The sequence below is a fragment of the Panthera tigris genome, chromosome A2 (genome assembly GCF_018350195.1).
Source record: "Panthera tigris isolate Pti1 chromosome A2, P.tigris_Pti1_mat1.1, whole genome shotgun sequence".
Taxonomy (NCBI): Eukaryota; Metazoa; Chordata; class Mammalia; order Carnivora; family Felidae; genus Panthera; species Panthera tigris.
In genome coordinates this window covers 26,532,011-26,550,270 of record NC_056661.1, presented here as the reverse complement: position 1 = coordinate 26,550,270, position 18,260 = coordinate 26,532,011, and the positions used below count along the sequence as shown (strand labels likewise).

At 39.4% G+C, this 18,260-nt stretch overlaps 1 protein-coding gene across 3 annotated transcripts in view; it reads left to right on the top strand.

Moving 5' to 3' along the window:
* Window positions 1-18,260, top strand: part of CFAP20DC (CFAP20 domain containing) — a 237,477-nt gene that overhangs the window by 207,067 nt on the left and 12,150 nt on the right. For all 3 annotated transcript variants that reach the window (XR_006214866.1, XR_006214867.1, XM_015538533.2), the window contains exon 16: window positions 17,737-17,831. Coding sequence is in view for 1 of the 3 variants with exons in the window: in XM_015538533.2 (XP_015394019.2) it covers window positions 17,737-17,831 (95 nt within the window). In the remaining 2 variants the exon portion in view is untranslated. The remainder of the gene's footprint in view (window positions 1-17,736; window positions 17,832-18,260) is intronic.

The following is an 18,260-nucleotide window of genomic DNA, read 5'->3' as shown; positions in this document are numbered from 1 at the left end:
CAGAGCCTTCCATACTTTGCCCATTAAACCCACCCCCTTTGGTAAGTTGGCATATAAACTTTTATCTCTGGCTATTCAGTGAGTTATTTATTATGAGCAACTCCCGTGTGCACATGGAAATGAACTTTGTCTTTTTTCCTGCTCACCTGGCTATTGTCAGTTCATTTGCAGTTCAACACCCGGACCAAAGTTGGAAGGGAAAAGTCTTTTCTCTCAACATTAGCACATTCATGATAGCTCCAAATTGTTTACAACCCAATCCCCTTTGATAGTAGAAGGCATAAGTAATTTGTAATATATTTACACAATGGAATACTATTTACTCTCACAAACATGTAATATTCAGAGAAAGAAACTAGACACCTAAAGAATACATGTTGGATTCCATTCAGAAAAGATTTAAACATAGGCCAACTAGTTGGTAGTGTTAGAAGTTACCATTTGGGCTACCTTTGGGGAGCAGGAAGTGTAATGATCAGGAGAAGGAGTGAGGGAAGCTTCTATTCTTGGTCCAGGTGGTGATTACAGTCACTTTGGGATCATTCATTGAGTTGTACATTTATTATCTGTGCACTTTTCCATGTGTATATTTCACTTAAATAAAAGAATTGATCGATAAGAACCATTAGTGTAATTCTTAGTCTAATATAGTCAGTTTGCTCTTTCTGGTACTTTAATGTTTCTATATCTTCCTGCCTTTTTAGCAGTTTACCATGTTAAGTTTTCTTTAGAACAAGGACCATATTTAAATTAAATAGAAGCTGGAGTAACACCATAAACAATCATGATGATGATGGTAGCTTGGGGATGCGAAAGAACTATTGTCCTTTCTGGCAAGCCCAGTTTACTCACTAGAATGGTCCAAGCAGCAAAAGAATTCTGATGATTACCTCCCAATGTTTTAAAAATAACATTTTACCATCGTATTTGTTCAAAAGTCCATTTATCGCCCATTATCAGCATTCTTTCACAATATTTTTCATTAACCAAAATGTTACAATTAACACACCCTGAAACTTCTGGGAAATAAATCTAGTCAACTAAAGATCCTGTCAACTTTCCCCAGTTCTTTTTTTCTTGTGCAACCAGCCAACATTGGGGAAAAATTAAACTGTCATTCACCTCACAGAGGCTTCTTTTTAGCATATCATTGTTTTATTTGACTACTAAACATAAAAGAATAACCAAACTATGAAAGGAAAATGGAAATCAGTACATAAATATGGCATCTGATAATCTGACACACTTAGTGATGAAAATGATATCCTGTAGGTATTCCTTACAAAAGCCCAGAGAGCTGAATTAGAGCATTAAATTAAACTCCACCTACTCTCTCTGCAGCATTAAGTCCCATCATTCCGTAGAAATGGTTTAGATGGTTTTATTTTGTATTCTGATTTTAAGGTAATTGTTCTCTAGTTAAAGTTAGAGAAGGTTGCAAAGTTTTCTGCTCTCGATTTGCTAATGACTTAGTTATAATACATTTAACATGTAGTTGTCTTGTAACTCCAGAAAAGGTGTTGTATAAAGTTGCTTAAGAGTGAAAGTTTTTCTGTAATTTCAGGCACTAGTAACTACTAACACTGTTACCAAATCTGTCACCTACTGGCTCCATCTCTGTAGCAGGCCCCAAGGGGGGAGAGTTTCCACAGGCTATTATTGCTTCATTTAATCCCTGGGACAACCTGGGTAGTATTCCCATATTCCAGGCAGGAAAAAAGGCACACTTTAACCCAAAGATTGCAAGCCTAAAAGGAAATGTAAGCTCAAATCAAAAACTGTGCAACTTAAGTTTTATGGTATGTTGGTACCCTAAATATGTGTCTAATGTCCAGCTCCATGCTGGATTATTGAGGTATTTTCTGCTGCAGTGGAGGTAGTTATTGCTATTGCTACAGTCCCACCCCTAGCCACTTGTTCATCCAGATACACAGCATAGGAAGATGTTAGCATTCCATGTTGTGACCAGTCAAGCCTTCCTGGGTTTTAGGAAATTGATCCTAGAAGTTGAGGTGGTCAGTCTAAAGTCATGGACTTCTGGGGTGCCTGGGTGGCTCAGTCAGTTCAGCACCTGGTTCTTGATTTCAGCTCAGGTCATGATCTCATGGTTTGTGAGATCAAGCCCCACATCAGGCTCTATGCTGTCAGCATAGAGCCTGCTTGGGATTCTCTCCCTCTCTCTCTGCCCCTCCCCTGCTCACTTGTGCACGCTCATGCTTGCTCACTCTCTCTCTCTCTGTCTCTCTCTCAAAAATGCATAAATAAATAAAGTCATGGACTTCTCTCTGATTCATTCCTCCCCATTACTCCTTGTAAAGTTCTCTACACATGTAGGAGCTTGAAAATATCTATGGATTCTCAGTGATAGTGACAGGTAAACATGGTTTATTTTTTTAATATAATTTATTGTCAAATTGGTTTACATACAACACCCAGTGCTCATCCCAATAAGTGCCCTCCTCAATGCCCATCACCCATTTTCCCCTCTCTCCCCCACCCCCTATCAACCCTCAGTTTGTGCTCTGTATTTAAGAGTCTCTTAGTAAACATGGTTTAAATATGAATTTATCTTGTTCATCTGAGAGGCTCGTTATATTAGAAACATCCGTCTCTGGGAGATGATCTCAAATCAGCCATCCTGTGGTTCCCATTCTCCCTGTGTGTTTAGGACCAGTCTGTATGAAACAGGTTGGAGTTTTTATGAGGACCTATCACCTTTACTTTGTGCTAGAGCTGTTAACATCAAATAGTCTTTTATTTAATTAATTTTTAATTAATAAAATTATTAAATCTAATTTTACTTATAGATGTGTAGAATACTTTTTGCTATCTGAAATAATATTCCTTCTGTAGGGGAGGAAAACCTTATTCCCTCTACCTCTCCAGGCTCACCTGAAAATTAGAGTGGCAAAAGACAACAAAAGAAAAACAGAGACTTATTAACACCTGCAAAGTGCATACACACAGAAGTTCTCAGTGATGAGTAACTCAAAAGAATGGTTAGAACTTGGGCTCATAAAGCATCTTAAAAAAAAAGTCTATTTTGTAGAAAAGTGGTAAGACAAAGGAAAGGGACTTTGAGCTTCTAGAAGTGGCAGATTGTGGAAGGATGAATATATGGTAGGAACCAATGGAAGATAAGAGCAAGTTAGTAAGGTTTGCTATGTAGATTCCTCTTGTGTTGTGTCTGGTAAGAGTCTAGAGTTGTCTCCAATGAGTAAAAATCATCCAGCCCTTCCTGGTAGAGAGAGGGGAGACAAAGACTTTTTCTTGTGTCTACTTCTTATCATTGCCTTCAGCTCCAAATAATCCTTATGTCAAAGTGGCATTTTGGCCACTTTTGGGATGGTATATTCTGAACCCCACCACTTCTCTGTATACTTATTTATTACCTGTATCCACCTCTAGACTCTAAGCTCCTTGTGAGTGGGGATTGTGGCTTGGTCACCATTCTATTCTCAATACTTGGAACAAAAGCATAAAGTGGCAAGAGCAGGCATTCAGATCTATTTTTAATGTTTCTTCAAAGATGAAGATAAAACCTGTTGTTTCACGAGACAGCTGTTTGCCCTGCATCCCCAAAGATGTGTTTATTTTGAATGAGAAGTCTTTACTCTATGTGCATCCTTCTGCTGGGTAAAACAGTATTTGTCTCCCATAGAAATGTAAGGTTTCGGAAGGACCTGTTAAGAAATGTCACAGCTTCGGGGCGCCTGGGTGGCTCAGTCGGTTAAGTGTCCAACTTCAGCTCAAGTCATGGTCTCCCCACTTGCGTGTTCAAGCCCAGCATTGGGCTCTGTGCTGACAGCTCAGAGCCTGGAGCCTGCTTCCAATTCTGTGTCTCACTCTCTCTTTGCCCCTTCCCCACTCTCTCTCTCTCTCTCTCTCTCTCTCTCTCTCTCAAAAATAAATAAACATTAAAAAAAAAAAAAAAGAAATATCACAGCTTCATATCGTTTTCCTCTACCTTTCAATTTCTGTCCGGAAAATATACTCAGTAGATACCATTAGCATGTATACATTTTGGTGGACATGAGTCAGGACCCTGTTCATAAACCCAGCAAAAGTCTGAGAGTGGCCTCTGGCATACCTTGGTTTTCATGTCTGCCCCCATACTGAGAGTAAAGGAAGGTCTTAGCACTCCCCCAAACCACATGAAGTGGGTTGCCCATAAGAAAGAAAAGCTACATTCTCAGAAGAGGGAGAGGAAAAGTGGCCAACCAAAATCACAGGTACTACAATACATTACTAGTGGGCAGGCTTGAACTCTTCAGGAGTTTCCTCCAGAAGTATTTATGGAGTGACTTCTATATGCCATGCATACTCTTTCCACCTCTCTTCAAGAAAACATGTGAATGGGAATGATATTGATATTACCTTGAATTCTTTTCAATTTACTTTTTATGTAAATTATTTCCATATTTCCATAATTAAACTATTTTGGTAACATTACATGCAACAAATGTATCTGATTACAATACACTAGTTAGCAAGTATTTATTTGTGCTCTTACTAAATTCTAAGCACAAAAAAAAAAAAGAGAGAGAGAGAGAATTTTTTATCTCCAAAAGATTGAGAATTGCTGTTTTCACAGACAGAATTCCAGACTGTGTTGCAAAGATCGACTACACAAAATATAATCATCACTTTATAGTTATAACTGATTTTAAAGAGCAAGAAACAAACCATTAATAAACCAATCTTGTGTTAGACATCTTGACATTTAAATTGACTTCATGCAAATAAAATAAGCAAATTGAATTTTCCAATTTACTCATCAGCCACTATATAGATGCATTTCACATCCACATCTTAAAAATGTAGTAAGAAAAATTTTATCTCTTTATGCCTGGCATGTCTGTTTCTGATGAATTCCATAACCAACTTGGGTGACACTAAACTGAGAGAAATCTCACATCACTTTTTTTGTCTTTGTTTTATTATTGTATTATCTTTTCAAGTACTTGATTTTTTTGTGTGTCTGCACTGAAGCCTTCTGAAGTTACTACCCATTTCTACTACTTAGATGAAACTTATTCTTCTGACATGGAAATATCAAGAGGGAGAATTGCAATGTTCATGCCCATGACCCTCATCATAAGAGAGTTTTCACTTTATCCTGACCTGACTTTGAACATGTAGGAAAAATGCACAATTTGTAACCTTAGCTAATGGCACTACAATGTCACACTTCTCTGTTTAACATTCAGCTTTGTTAATCAAGAAAACCAGATTGGCTCTCTGCATGTTGATTGAATTGATTACAGCTGTAGGCCTTGATAGCATTTTTTTCAAGTGTCTCTAATCAGACAATGCTTGATTAGTTTTTTCTGTTTTGAGGAGATAAACTGACTTCCTTGAGAATTTTCACCCCAAAATGATTCCCCTCCAGTGAAAGGTAAAGGATAAGTGAGTCAGCTTGGTTTTCCATGACACTGAGACCTTTAATCTTACAGCAACTAAAAGAAAGAAGGAAGGAAGGGAAGGAGGGAGGGAGGGAGGAAGGAAGGGAGGGAGGGAGGGAGGGGGGAGAAAAAAGGAAGGGAGGGAGGGATCCTTTGAAAAGCAGATTAAAACATTATATTAAGCTTCTTTTTCCATATTTCCATGAATACATCTTCTAAAATGAAAAAGTCTGTGTGTTCCCTCTGAGCTTTTAGTCTGGCCTATTGCACAGCATCCTCCAGCTTTCTGATTGTAACCACTCTTTATCAGGTTATCTCATTGAGTTGTCAGACATGACAGTTCAGATCTCAGCCCAGGAACAATTTTGTTTTAATAATCAGGATCATGGATGATGTGTTAAAAAAAGTAATAATAAAAAGCCACCACCTATTTTTTTAGTCATATCTATAGCAGTAGATAAAGCAGCTGTTGTTTATGCAAATGAAAACTTGACAATTTCCAGGAACATTACCAACATTTATAAAGACCCAAAATGTTCTGCTTTCATCATTGAAGTTGATATTTCCAATGGGGAAGGCTGCTAGGATCAGCTCAGATGTGCATGTTGGCATGAGGAACGCACTGTTTTCCTCTCTCCTCCCCTATTGGTTGAGGGACCAACCTAGACTCCTGTTTCTCTCCTAGCACTCATCACTTGAAATGCTTTTTAAAAGATACTTTGAAGCTGTGTTTCAGAAAAGTTTTCTTACAGATGTCATCAAATTAATAGCTCCTGAAGAAAGAGAATCTGCCTTTAAAAAGGAAAGTAGAAGAAAATTCAATCAGAGCAGAAAGATAGAAAGTGAGAAACAGGTCTTACTCCACCCACCCCCAAACCCACATTTCTACTCCCAGGTATGCTGATGCTTAACAGTTTCTTGTGCACCCTTCAGAAACTTTCAGTGCCTATTACAAGGAAATTGCATGTTTTATTTGTATGTTTTTTCAACATACCTGAGATAAGACTCTATAACTTGCTTTTTAGATTTTTACTGAATAGATTTTGGACATCTTTCTGAATTTGCACATACAGGTGAACACATTCTTCATTAACTGCCGGATGTTATTTCATTGTTTTAATGTACCATAATCTATTCAGCCAGTTCTCTGCTGATGGACATTTAGGTAGTTTCTAACTTTTTGTTACTGTAAACAGTGCTGTGATAAACATCCTCATGCACATATTTTTTGTGAGCTTGGGCAAGTATGTGTTTACAATAAATGCCCAGCAGTGAAATTATTTGGTCCAAAGGTAACTTTGACTGATATTACCAGATTTTTCACCAGTTTGCACTCCTACCAGCTCACACTGAGTTTCCTGAAACTTTAGAACTTTTGCCACTTAGGTTTGTCAGCTAAGACCCCTGCCTTCTTCAGCAATTGACTACAGTCCCATCATCTAGTGCATACATATGTATGCCCGGTGCCCATCATTTCACACTAGTAGGGGTGCTCCCAGCTCTCCACACCTTTCTGATGTAGAACATGCTGCTTTTTCTAGAATATCCTTCCATCTTTTCCCTGTCTTGCTGCCTCCTCCTAATCCTTCAGGAACAACCCTTTCATCACTTTTTCTGAAACCCCTACCTGAAACCTTCTCCTAAATGTTGGTCTAACAATCCGTCTCCACAGGACTGAATTCCTCAAGGGCAGAATCATGTCTTACTCCTCAGTACCCGGCATAAAGTCTGAGACAGTCCGGAGGTTCAATAAACCTCTATTCAATGTGAAATCATAAAGCAACTATGCTGGTAACAGTATAAAGAAGGCAAAGAAGGGCTCGGCCTTTCTCCATGTTGTCTCAAGGAGATGGGCTATCACTATCACTGTTCACATACTGTAGTTGAATTTGATGGCTGATGCCTGGATTTGTGCCTCTAGAGTTGAATTATCTGCCATATCTAATGAGTCAGTGTCTGTAAAATGGTCCCAAGATGCTGTATCATTAGTATTTTTTTAGCCCGAGGGGAAATACTGCCAAACAGGAAAGATTCAATTCTACAGAGAACTTATAAAGTATATTTAATAGAGGAAGAAGAATTAATGATTTTTGTGATTTGTTGGAGTGTTGAGCACTTGGAGGGAGCTGGGTTCTCCCCATTTTATGGATTTTCTGACACAAGCATGGGCAGGAAAGATGATTTTGCAGAGGCCAGAAGAAGAAAGAGTATGATTTCCCCTTTGTGTGACTGTTTGTTGCATGTCTCCAAATAAACATAGGTTGATGTGAGGTGAAAACACAGTCCTTCTTTATGCAACGTGTTTCCCAGCTTTTGCTATGGAAGAAACGTAGTCCTATTCCAAATCCCACCATAATGTAAACATCTTCTGAGCACTTTCAGGATGGGAGGAGAAGAAAGATCTGGGAAAAATAATTCCCATATTGTTCTGAACCAGCTGCCTTTCCTGGCCTGTGCTGTTGTTCCTGCCACTCTCAGAGCACAGTCTAACCTCCCTATCAGGTGTTTCTCAAGAACTCATCCATTCCCCACTCACACCTGGAGGTCCTTCTCTTATAGCCCTGACGGTCCTTCCTACAAGTTTTCATTCAACAAACATGTTTTTTTTACTTCAATATAATCATTCAACAAACATTTGTTGGGCATCTATTACGCATCAGGCCCAAGGTAAAGAAAACAGACATGATTGCCTGACCTGATGGAGCTTATAATGTGGTCACAGCTTGTTTTTTGGTTCAGAAACAGTGGTATTCTCACTGTGTTCTCCCATGGCAGAAGGGGCAAAGGCTCTCTCTAGGATCACTTCTAAAAGGGCTCTAATCTCATTAATGAGGGCTCCACCCTCACAACCTAAGCACTTCCCAAAGCCTCACCTGCAGATACCATCACAGTGGGGATTAGTTTTCAACATAAGAATTTTGGAGGGATACAGACCTTCACTCTATAGCACTAGGCAATTATGAGAAAAGAGGTTAAGGATGTGGCTCTCCCTCTGAAGCCTGGAGATAGCATGATGGTGAGAGTGAGGGGAAGGCACAAAAATACTCTGTAGAGATAGGACCAGACTATGTAAAGCTTTAGGCCAATGTGGTGATTTTGAATTTTTCCCTAAGAGCAAATTTTTAGAAACTCACTCTGGATTGGATTAGTGGGAATCCAGATTGAGTGGGGGAAGAACAAAAGAGAGATTCTAAAAACATTGACTAAGATGGTGCAGTGGGTACTAGAGATATGCCAACATATTCAAGATCCAAGGTTAGGGCTAGTAATGGATCCCTAAGTATTTCCAGCACATCTTCCCTTGGAGAAACTACCAAGACCTCAGATTCCTCATGTGCTAAACCAAAATCCTGGATTGCCCAAACTGGTTTCTTCTCCCCAGGTTCCATATTCATTCAATGGTACCAACACTGTTTCATTCCCAGAATCCAGACTTTAAGCTTCCTCATTCTCTTTTGAGACTAGCTTCCTCTGTGTGATAGGAAATATGGTGACCAATGACATCTGAGTTCTGCTTCTTTTGGCATCCATCTTTACTTGAGACTGTCTCTCCTTTTCAGATCCAGTTTCAAAAGTTCTAGGGAAACACAGTTGGCCCAGTTTAAGTCAGGTGTCCACATAATGGGCCAGTCAACTGAGGTTGCAGGCTCACATGATAACTCCCAGGAGGCCATGTGGTTACAGGCTGCTGTTCCAGAGAGCAGGGGAAGGAGTTCTGGACAGTCCCTTAGCTCTCTTCTACTGTGCCTTAAAGAGAGATTACAACTGTTCCTTGAAAGTGCCAAGGGGAAAGAAAGGAAAAATAGGTGGTGATGAAAACAGATTTTGCCTCAACATGAGAAAAAACATTTAACAGTCAAAGTTTTTGAAAAGGAAATATGGTCTTTTTAAAGTAGTACATACACAGTTACTGATACCCAGGTATAGATTAGATCATCACTTTGTGGGAATGTTATAGAAGGCAACCTTCAAACACTAAGAATCCAACACTGAGGTTAGAATATTCTTGTGGAAAACTAACCAGAATTACACAATAGCATCTTAATTCTTATTCCAGTTCATCTTAAAAGATATACGAAAGAGTTCCCAACTTATAATTTGATCTTCTTACTTCAAGTGGGAGAGAAATCCTATGGATAAAAGCTATTTAGCTTTCAAAAAAAAAAAAAAAAGAGAGAGAGAAAAGGAAGAAAGAAAGAAAGAAACATATTTTCTTAGTTGTTTTTTTTTATCCTAGTAAACATGTATCTGAACCAACATTCTATTTTCTAAGGCAGAAAATTAAATTTTTCTGTCATGGCTATAAAGAGACAAGATGTGTGTCTCCAGATTTGCCCCAAATTGTGTGTGCCAAGCACATGATGAAGAACCAGTAGCATGCTCCTGGCAGGTGGAGAAGGAACAAAATGGAGTGAAAATATGGAGAGTGTTGCAACAGTATTAACGATTGTTAGGGAAACTTTCAACAATGAGTGGCACTCAGTATTCTGAACTGCCAAAGAGACTCTTTCAATAGTCATGCCCTTGATAAATATGGAGGAAGTGCCTACCCTGTGCCAGGCACCCTGCTTGGTAAGAAGCAATTGGGGGAAAATACATATATCAAATGATCAAACAAATGAGAATGTAATTATGAGCTGAGATAAGAGCTCTTAATGAGAAGATCACAGTGGCTCTATCAGAAGGAGTAACAAAGCAACTCAGCTAGATTGGAGAGGGTGTGTTGGACAAGACTTCCTGAGAGAGTGATGCTTCAGCTAAAATCACAAGTTTGGGTATGACTTTACCAGGCCAAGGAAAGGTAAAAACAGGGGAGGAGAGCGTGCTCTAGACAAGGGGGCACAGCCTGGCCAAAGGTCCCATGATAGTAGGGAACGTGGCGTATTCCAGAAATTGAGGGAAGACCAGCATGGCTAGAACTAAGTGTGTGAGAGGGAGAATAATGCAAGATGTGGTTAGAAAAAAATACATAGAGACTCGTTTATGCAAAGCCTCAAAGGCCAGCATAAAGATTCGGGTTTTTCCCTCAAGTACAATATCCTCCCAGTGATGCTGAGGGGTTTTAAACCAGACATTGACATAATCAGATAGGAATTTTGGCTCCAGTGTAGACAACAGAGAAGGGAAGCCAGAATGAATGGCAGTGAGGGGTCCATTAAAAGCCTTTGCTGCAGAGAGCATAAGGCACGGTCATCAATGGGCGTTGGTAGTAGAAGTAGAGTTGGTGAGAAAGTCGGATTCCAAACACATGTAGTAGGAAAATCGACAGGAATTTTCATTAGAGCCTTGAGAATGTTTCACCTCACGGCTCCTTGCTCTAACACGGAGGTCATTCAGCTACAGCCGGCGGGCCAGATGATGCTCATGGCATGATATTTTCTAAGTAAGGTTTTACTGAAATGTAGCCATGCCCATTCATTTACTTACTGTTTATGTGTACTTTCACACTACAGCAGGAGAGTTGAGTAGTTGCAACAGAGACCTCTTGGCTTGTAAAGCCCAATGTATTTTCTGTCTGGCCCTTCACAGAAAAACTTTGCCAACCTTGGAAATTACACCACAAGAAACACCACCACCCCCACGGTATTGCAAGGTGTAGAGGTACCTAACTTGGGAGTCCAGAAGTCCATGACTGGGCTTTGGATGATCTATGACCTCCTAAAATTGGAAGTAAAATTTGGTATTTATGTATGTTTTTCTGGGAAAACAGTACTCACTGGCTTTTAAAACAAATTTGTGAATTTCCCCAGAGAAAGATATTTCCCAGGCTTGTCCCCAGTCTACTCCCTGGCCATAACAAGATTGTTAAAACCCACATTTCCCTCAATGAATAAGAAATGACCTGGCACCACATGATAAATATCATTAGGTATTGGATAGAAGTTGCTGCAAATTGCTAACTTCCTGCTATAAGATCTCCCATATAAATATTTCACTGGCTGGCTCCTCTGACCCGGGGCTTTATGACAGCAGGTAGCTCAGGGTGTAAATAAAAGCTAGATGAAAAATGTGTCTGGATCTCTTAGATCTTTTTTAGATTTCTCAAGTAATTACCCCCTCCCCCCAATAAATACTTCAGTGTATACAAGACTGTAGAAGTTTCATTACAAGAGACGTCTTTGAAGGGAACAAGCAGGTGATCTGATCAGCCCCACAGCAACCTTTGTGAACAGCTCATGTTGTAGTTCATTTTCTGCTGGCGAAAATGCTTCATCTGTCAGACTATGAGCTCTCTGATTCCCCAGGATCTGACACACAGGAGTTCAGCAAATGGTTACCAAATATGTAGAGAGATGATTAAGCTAAATTGTTGGCTTCATATAATGTATTTGTATATAAGTATATATATATATATATATATATATATATGTACACATATAATGTATTTATAGGAAACACATTAATGAAATAAATGTATGTAAAATTGTTCTTGTTGTTTTTTTTTTTTTTTTTTTTTGAGAGAGAGAGAGAGACAGAGAGCCAGAGTGCAAGTGAGGGAGAAACAGAGAGAGAGGGAGACACAGAATACAAAGCAGGATTCAGGCTCTAAGCTGTCCTCACAGAGCCCACACAGGGCTCGGGGCTCGAAATCATGAGCCATAAGATCATGATCTGAGCCGAAGTCAGACGCTTAACCGACTGAGCCACCCAGGCATCCCCCCAAAAAATCTTTTTAAATGAAGGCACTGAAACCATAGTCTGTCTTAACTGAGGACAGCATCCTCAGTTGTAAGAATATCTGATTCATTTAATGTTCAGTGCTTCGAAGAAATCTGGCATGCAAGTGGGAGGAAAACAGTGTGGTATTCTTTTTTGGCCAAGATTTTAATATTAGGTAAATCTGGCCATTGTGAAAATTCACGAGATGGTATTTATTCTCCATCTGCACTATATTTTTATATGTGGTATTTAATGTGAATCCATTGTCTTGACTCTTAGGTAAAACAACATCTTCCGGTGACAGTGCTCAGCATGCCTGGAAGTCCTTCCTCTCCAGTTTCAGGAAGAGAGGCTGGGTTGGGGGGGAGGGGGCTGCCTGAACCCAGGAGAGGAGGGGAGAGGACGCAGCAGCACCCGAGCATGTTCAGAGGGCAGGCCTGACTGGAAAGGGTATTCATCCACCAAAGGAGTTAGAGGCTTTCATAAAACAAGAGTCCGTCCTTGGGAGAAAAGGGTTATAATCAGAGCTCAGAAAAGCAACAAGAGTATCAAGTGCAAAAGACAAGGCGAGTATGAAAGTGGCGGAACAAAGAGCAAGAGCCAACTCGAGAGCGCAGTAGCTGGGCTGGGGTGAGAGCTGGCCAGGGAGCCCCTTCAGATCTCCTGCCCCAGCCGGGCAGGCACTCTGTGAGTGTGCCTCAGCCAAACTCCCGCTTCCTCAGATGTTTGCTGCTTCCTGTGGGGAAGGCATGCTTAAAGAAGCTGATAAAGGGTCAAGTTGATTAGCATTAAATATTCCGTATGAAAATATAAACATATAAGATACAGATGCTAGACTACGTACTTGTGCTTATTAACAAGCCACCCAGGGGTGCCTGGGTGGCTCAGTCGGTTAAGCGGCCGACTTCAGCTCAGGTCATGATCTCTCAGTCCGTGGGTTCGAGCCCCGCGTCGGGCTCTGCGCTGACCGCTCAGAGCCTGGAGCCCGTTTCAGATTCTGTGTCTCCTTCTCTCTGACCCTCCCCCATTCATGCTCTGTCTTTCTCTGTCTCAAAAATAAATAAACATTAAAAAAAAAATTAAAAAAAAAAAAAAAAACAAGCCACCCAAAAATGCTCTTGAGAAAATGAAATTGTTAAATATATACAAAGGAAAATAAAACAAAACAAACAAAAACAATGGCACCCGGATGGGGAAAATGGTATAACCTGAAGCGGCGTTTCTCAAGGTGTGGTCTATGGACTCATGATCTGAAGAGATGTTCCAGGTGCACGCACGTAGGCAGTGCTGTATATACTCTGTCCTCCTCTGGGGAGATTCAGTGTGTTAAAAGTTCTCAAAAGTCCTGCAAGAAAAGTCCTGATTTTATAGTTAACCTAGAACTCTTTCTTTTTTTTTGAAAATATACTTTGTAAATGCATACTTAGTAAAAAGCCAAACAAGTGTATTGCTCTGATCAAAATTTCTTAATTGTATAAAATCTTCTAAATCTTAAGTTAAAATAACATCACTTGTCAAGAAAATTCTGCAGTCCTTTTTAAAAGATAAAACTAGGGGCGCCTGGGTGGCTCAGTCAGTTAAGCGTCCGACTTTGGCTCAGGTCATGATCTCGCGGTCCGTGAGTTTGAGCCCCGCGTCGGGCTCTGTGCTGACCGCTCAGAGCCTGGAGCCTGTTTCAGATTCTGTGTCTCCCTCTCTCTGTGACCCTCCCCTGTTCATGCTCTGTCTCTGTCTCAAAAATAAATAAACGTTAAAAAAAAAAATTTTTTTTTAAAAGATAAAACTAGATACACTTTATGCCAGAATAAACTCACACCATATACTATAACTCAAAATACAGAGGCAATAAAAGAAAAGGTTAATATATTTGATTACAGAAAGATTTTTTTAATTTTTGCATGGCAAAAAAATAAAAAATAAAAAACCAGGGTAACCAAAGACACATGACAAAGTGAGGGCTTACTTAATAGAAAAAGGGGCAAAGAAATGAACAGACCTAAAATATTGATATAAAATGCATATATGCATATATTTATATGTTACATACATGGCCTTATGCAAATGAAGACAGTCAACTCCACTCCTAATGCTCATATTGAGAACAAATACAAATCAGAACTACTTTAATATATCAGTTTTTATCTCTCAGACTGGAAAGCATTAAAAAGTTGACAACATACTGTTGTGACATGGCTGTAGAGAAACTAGCACTGTCCTGCATTGCTGGTGGGAACACAGGTGGTACAGCTCTTGTGGAGGGCTTTTGCCAATATCTAACAAAACCAAGTATGCATTTACCTTTTGTCCCAGGAATTCTACTTCTAGGAATTTACCTTGAAGATATATCTCCAAGTATACAAAAATAGATAGCTCAGGGTTATTCACTGCAGCATTAATTGAAATAATTGCAAAATATTGAAAACATGCCCAAACATAGGAGAGTGTGATGAAATACATGATGGTATAGTCATGCATGGAGTACTACACAGCTGTGAAAAAGAATGAGGTGCTTTCTGTGAGCTGGGATCAGTGATTTCCAGGTTATATTTTAAGTTGAAAAAATCAAAGTTCAAGAGTCATTATAATATGCTACCTTCTGCATTAGACGTGTAGCTGCTTATTTTTTTGCAAAAAGATACATAGAAAGCAGATACCAGAACTAATGAAATGGATTTCTTATACAGGGGTGAGTGAGGATGGCATAGAAGTGATGAGGGGGTGGAAACAGTCTAGGAGGCATGGGGGAAATGTGACTCTTACCTGAATATGACTTTCTGCATATTTTGACTTTGAACTGTTAACATTTTACATACTCAACAACAACAAAAATAATAAAAACCAGTTAATGGAGAAAAAAATGCCTAAAATGTAGTACAAACACAAGTGGATGAGTCTAGCTATATTTAAAACGACACAACCACGCTGAAAAGGAGGGGGAAAAGATCTAACCCAAGTAAATTTAGAACATAGTATTTTGACTAAGGGATAAAAAGAAACCTAAATAGAGAACTCTAGAGAGTAGGTTTGGGGTTTTGTTTTGTTTTGTTTTGTTTTGTTTGCCTAGCAATTCTGAAACTACTTTTGGTATGTCCTATAGTTTAGAAAATAAGTAAATTTATTGAGGATAATGGGAGCCATGTACCCTCACCATCAAAAAGAGTTACAACTATGGCAAGAGGAGAGATGAGAATGAATCTGTGGTGTTGTGTTAGTGTTGGAGAAATGAGCCTATAGTTATAGACCAGGGATCATAAGACTTTTTCTGTAGAGGGCCAAATAACAAATACTTAACCTCTGTCATTGTACCACAAAAGCAGCCATAGACAATACATAAAAAGCAAACATGGCTTTATTCCAATAAAATTTTATTTATAGACACTGACATTGAGTTTTATATAATGATCATATGTCATGAAACAATACTGTTTTAATTTTCCAACCACTTAAAAATGTAAAGGCCATTCTTATTTTGTATAGCCTTGTACGAAAACAGGCAGTAAGCCAGACTTTGCCCATGGGCCATAGTTTGCCAGACCCTGTTTAGATAGAGAAATGATAGATAGATAGATAGATAGATAGATAGATAGATAGAAAATTGATAAAGTGTTTAAATGGGGGAATCTGGAGGAAGGATATATTGGAGTTCTTTACACTCTTCTTGCAAAGAAGTATTCTTTGTATTTCTTACAGAAAAGCTGTAAATCTGAAATTATTTTAAAACAATCAAAAAGATCACACAAGAAAGAACTCTGTACTTTTCATAGCTACTTCTGAGAAGGAAAAATACTAATCAAATAACTTGCCTAAGAAGTGAATGTCTTGCCTTTTATAATAGTCACACAGCCCTCATCTACATTTTCCCCATGTCCATGGTCCATGAGTAGGAGCTACTGTTGCCAGTGCAGAATGTCTTCTGATTTGTCACTGGGGATGTCATCGCATGATAACATTATTGTTTGTTGTTGTTCATCCTTGCTCTCCAACACTCTTACTGAGTAATGAGGTCACTGGAGCTGGTAATTTGTATGTGACCTTGTAATTTTCCATAATGTAGGAGTTTTTGGTCTACTGTAATGAAATGGACTAAATAAAAGGTGCTTATCAGAAAATGCCCCATTAGCTTGGAAGTCTGTGACAAATCCTTTCTGATGTCCTTAATGTGTTATTATGAAATTCAATTATACACTGTGTTCACCTTATTTCACTAGCCATAATCTAGTTATAGCTAAGGTGAGAAGTGTCTTACAATATTACAAATAGGAATTGGGTAATTTTTACATTGAGATACTTTTTTTACTAGAAGAGTGAAGGGCTTTCATGGAAAACTTCTCCTGTAGAGACTTGTAACCATTCTACCACCTTGGGTTTAATTCCAACAAAATCCAATTCCTCCTACCATGGTTTCTCATTGTAGGTAAAGCCGTGCTATGATTTTCATCAATAATGAAGACAGTGGTGGTCATAGCTGAAATTTATTGAATGTGATTCTATACCCATGCCAAAATTTTTTCATCCTTTTTTTTTTTTTTTCATTTAATCCTAACATAAAACTCCAAGGTACTATTATTACTCCTCTTTAGAAAAGAGGCTTATGATGTTAAGTGGCTTGGCCATGTTCTCAAGGAAACATGGAGCTGAGATTGGCCTGGAGAGCCAGTGCTCTTAGTTACTGTTGGGACTGTCTCCCATTGTAGGTAAAGACAGTAGGCAATACAGAAATTTAGAAAGGCATTGTTTAGTCATGAGGACATGCTCCTCTTGAGAAGAATAAGGTAAAACATCCAGATGCAAGGTGAACAATAAGGTAAATAAAATCAGTGCAAGCAGTAGAGCTCACGTTGGAACATCCTTCACATTCCCTTCCTGCTCCCTTCCCCTGAAGAAGCTGTGTCCAGTTTAGAGAGGAGAGAGGCTTGAAGTAGAACACACACTGACTTGCACCCTCTGGCGGTCACCCACGTGCATCACACGCATGCAGCTACCTCCTAGGGGGACCTGGAGGACTGGGAAAGGAAGAAGGAGGAAGGGGAGTAAAGAATGTTGGGAAATGAGGTTGGCAATTGGAGGCAGAAAGATGGAATGTAGGAGGGACTTTCCGGAGTGGTTTTTGCCCCCATTCTTAGTGGGAGAACTGAAGGAACGGGTCACTCAGGGACCCAGCTCCCCTCACTGTTCCTGCTTTTGCCCTCTGCTGCTCTAAGGCACTTAGTGAATGCCTGCAGACCCCACCATTGTGGCTGGTTTCTGACCGCTCCAAGACCTCCTTCTGTTTTGGAGTGTTGTCATGGAGTGACATGTGACTTTGCCAGGCTTTCTTAGGGTCATAAGGAGCTTTGTCTTTGCCGCATTTCTTCTGAGTCACTGAAATAACTTTCTTATATGAGAGGGATTGTGTACCGTGTGAGAGCCACAATGATAATCTTTCAAGAGGAGTAGTTGTCGTTAGTTGATGTATATGTGGAACAACTAGTTAGTTCAGTGGTTGACATTATATTACTCGATTACAGAACTGAATATTAACTTCTAGACATTTTGTCCTTCTGAAATATGAAAGAAGGAAAAAAATGTTTCTTTGTGGAAGCCCCAGGAAATTAAAACTCCAGGGGAAAGATGAAACTTATATGTGAAATTGTAGACCTGTTGTTTATTTACTTTCTTCTTTTCTTTTTAGGGACTGGTTAAATATGTTGAGCCCACCGATTGTTCCTCCTAGTCAGCAGCCAACAGAACAGCATCTGGATTCTTCTGGAAGCTTTAGTGTTCAAGGTAGGAATATGAAAAATGCTATACATAAAAAAATTAAAATAGTTAACTACAAATAGAGAAAATCAGTCACTTTGAGATACCGCTGTTTTTATTAAATGCTAACCATTTAGGCTTGCACCCCCAAAATGAGGTAGCCTGTGCTTTCATTTTATAGAATGATAAGTCCTTTGGTATCAAATTGACCTTCATCTGGGTTCCAGCTCTACCAATTTCTGCTGTGTGACATGTATGACTTTTGGTTACTGCATTTGTTTGTTTGTTTTTTAAATTTAATTATTTATTTTTTGAGAGAGCAAGCAGGGGAAGGGCAGAGAGAAGGAGACAGAGGATCTGAAGTGGGCTCTGCCCTGACAGCAGAGAGCCCAATGCAGGGCTCGAACCCACAAACTGCGAGTTCACAATCTGAGCCGAAGTCAGACACTCAACCGA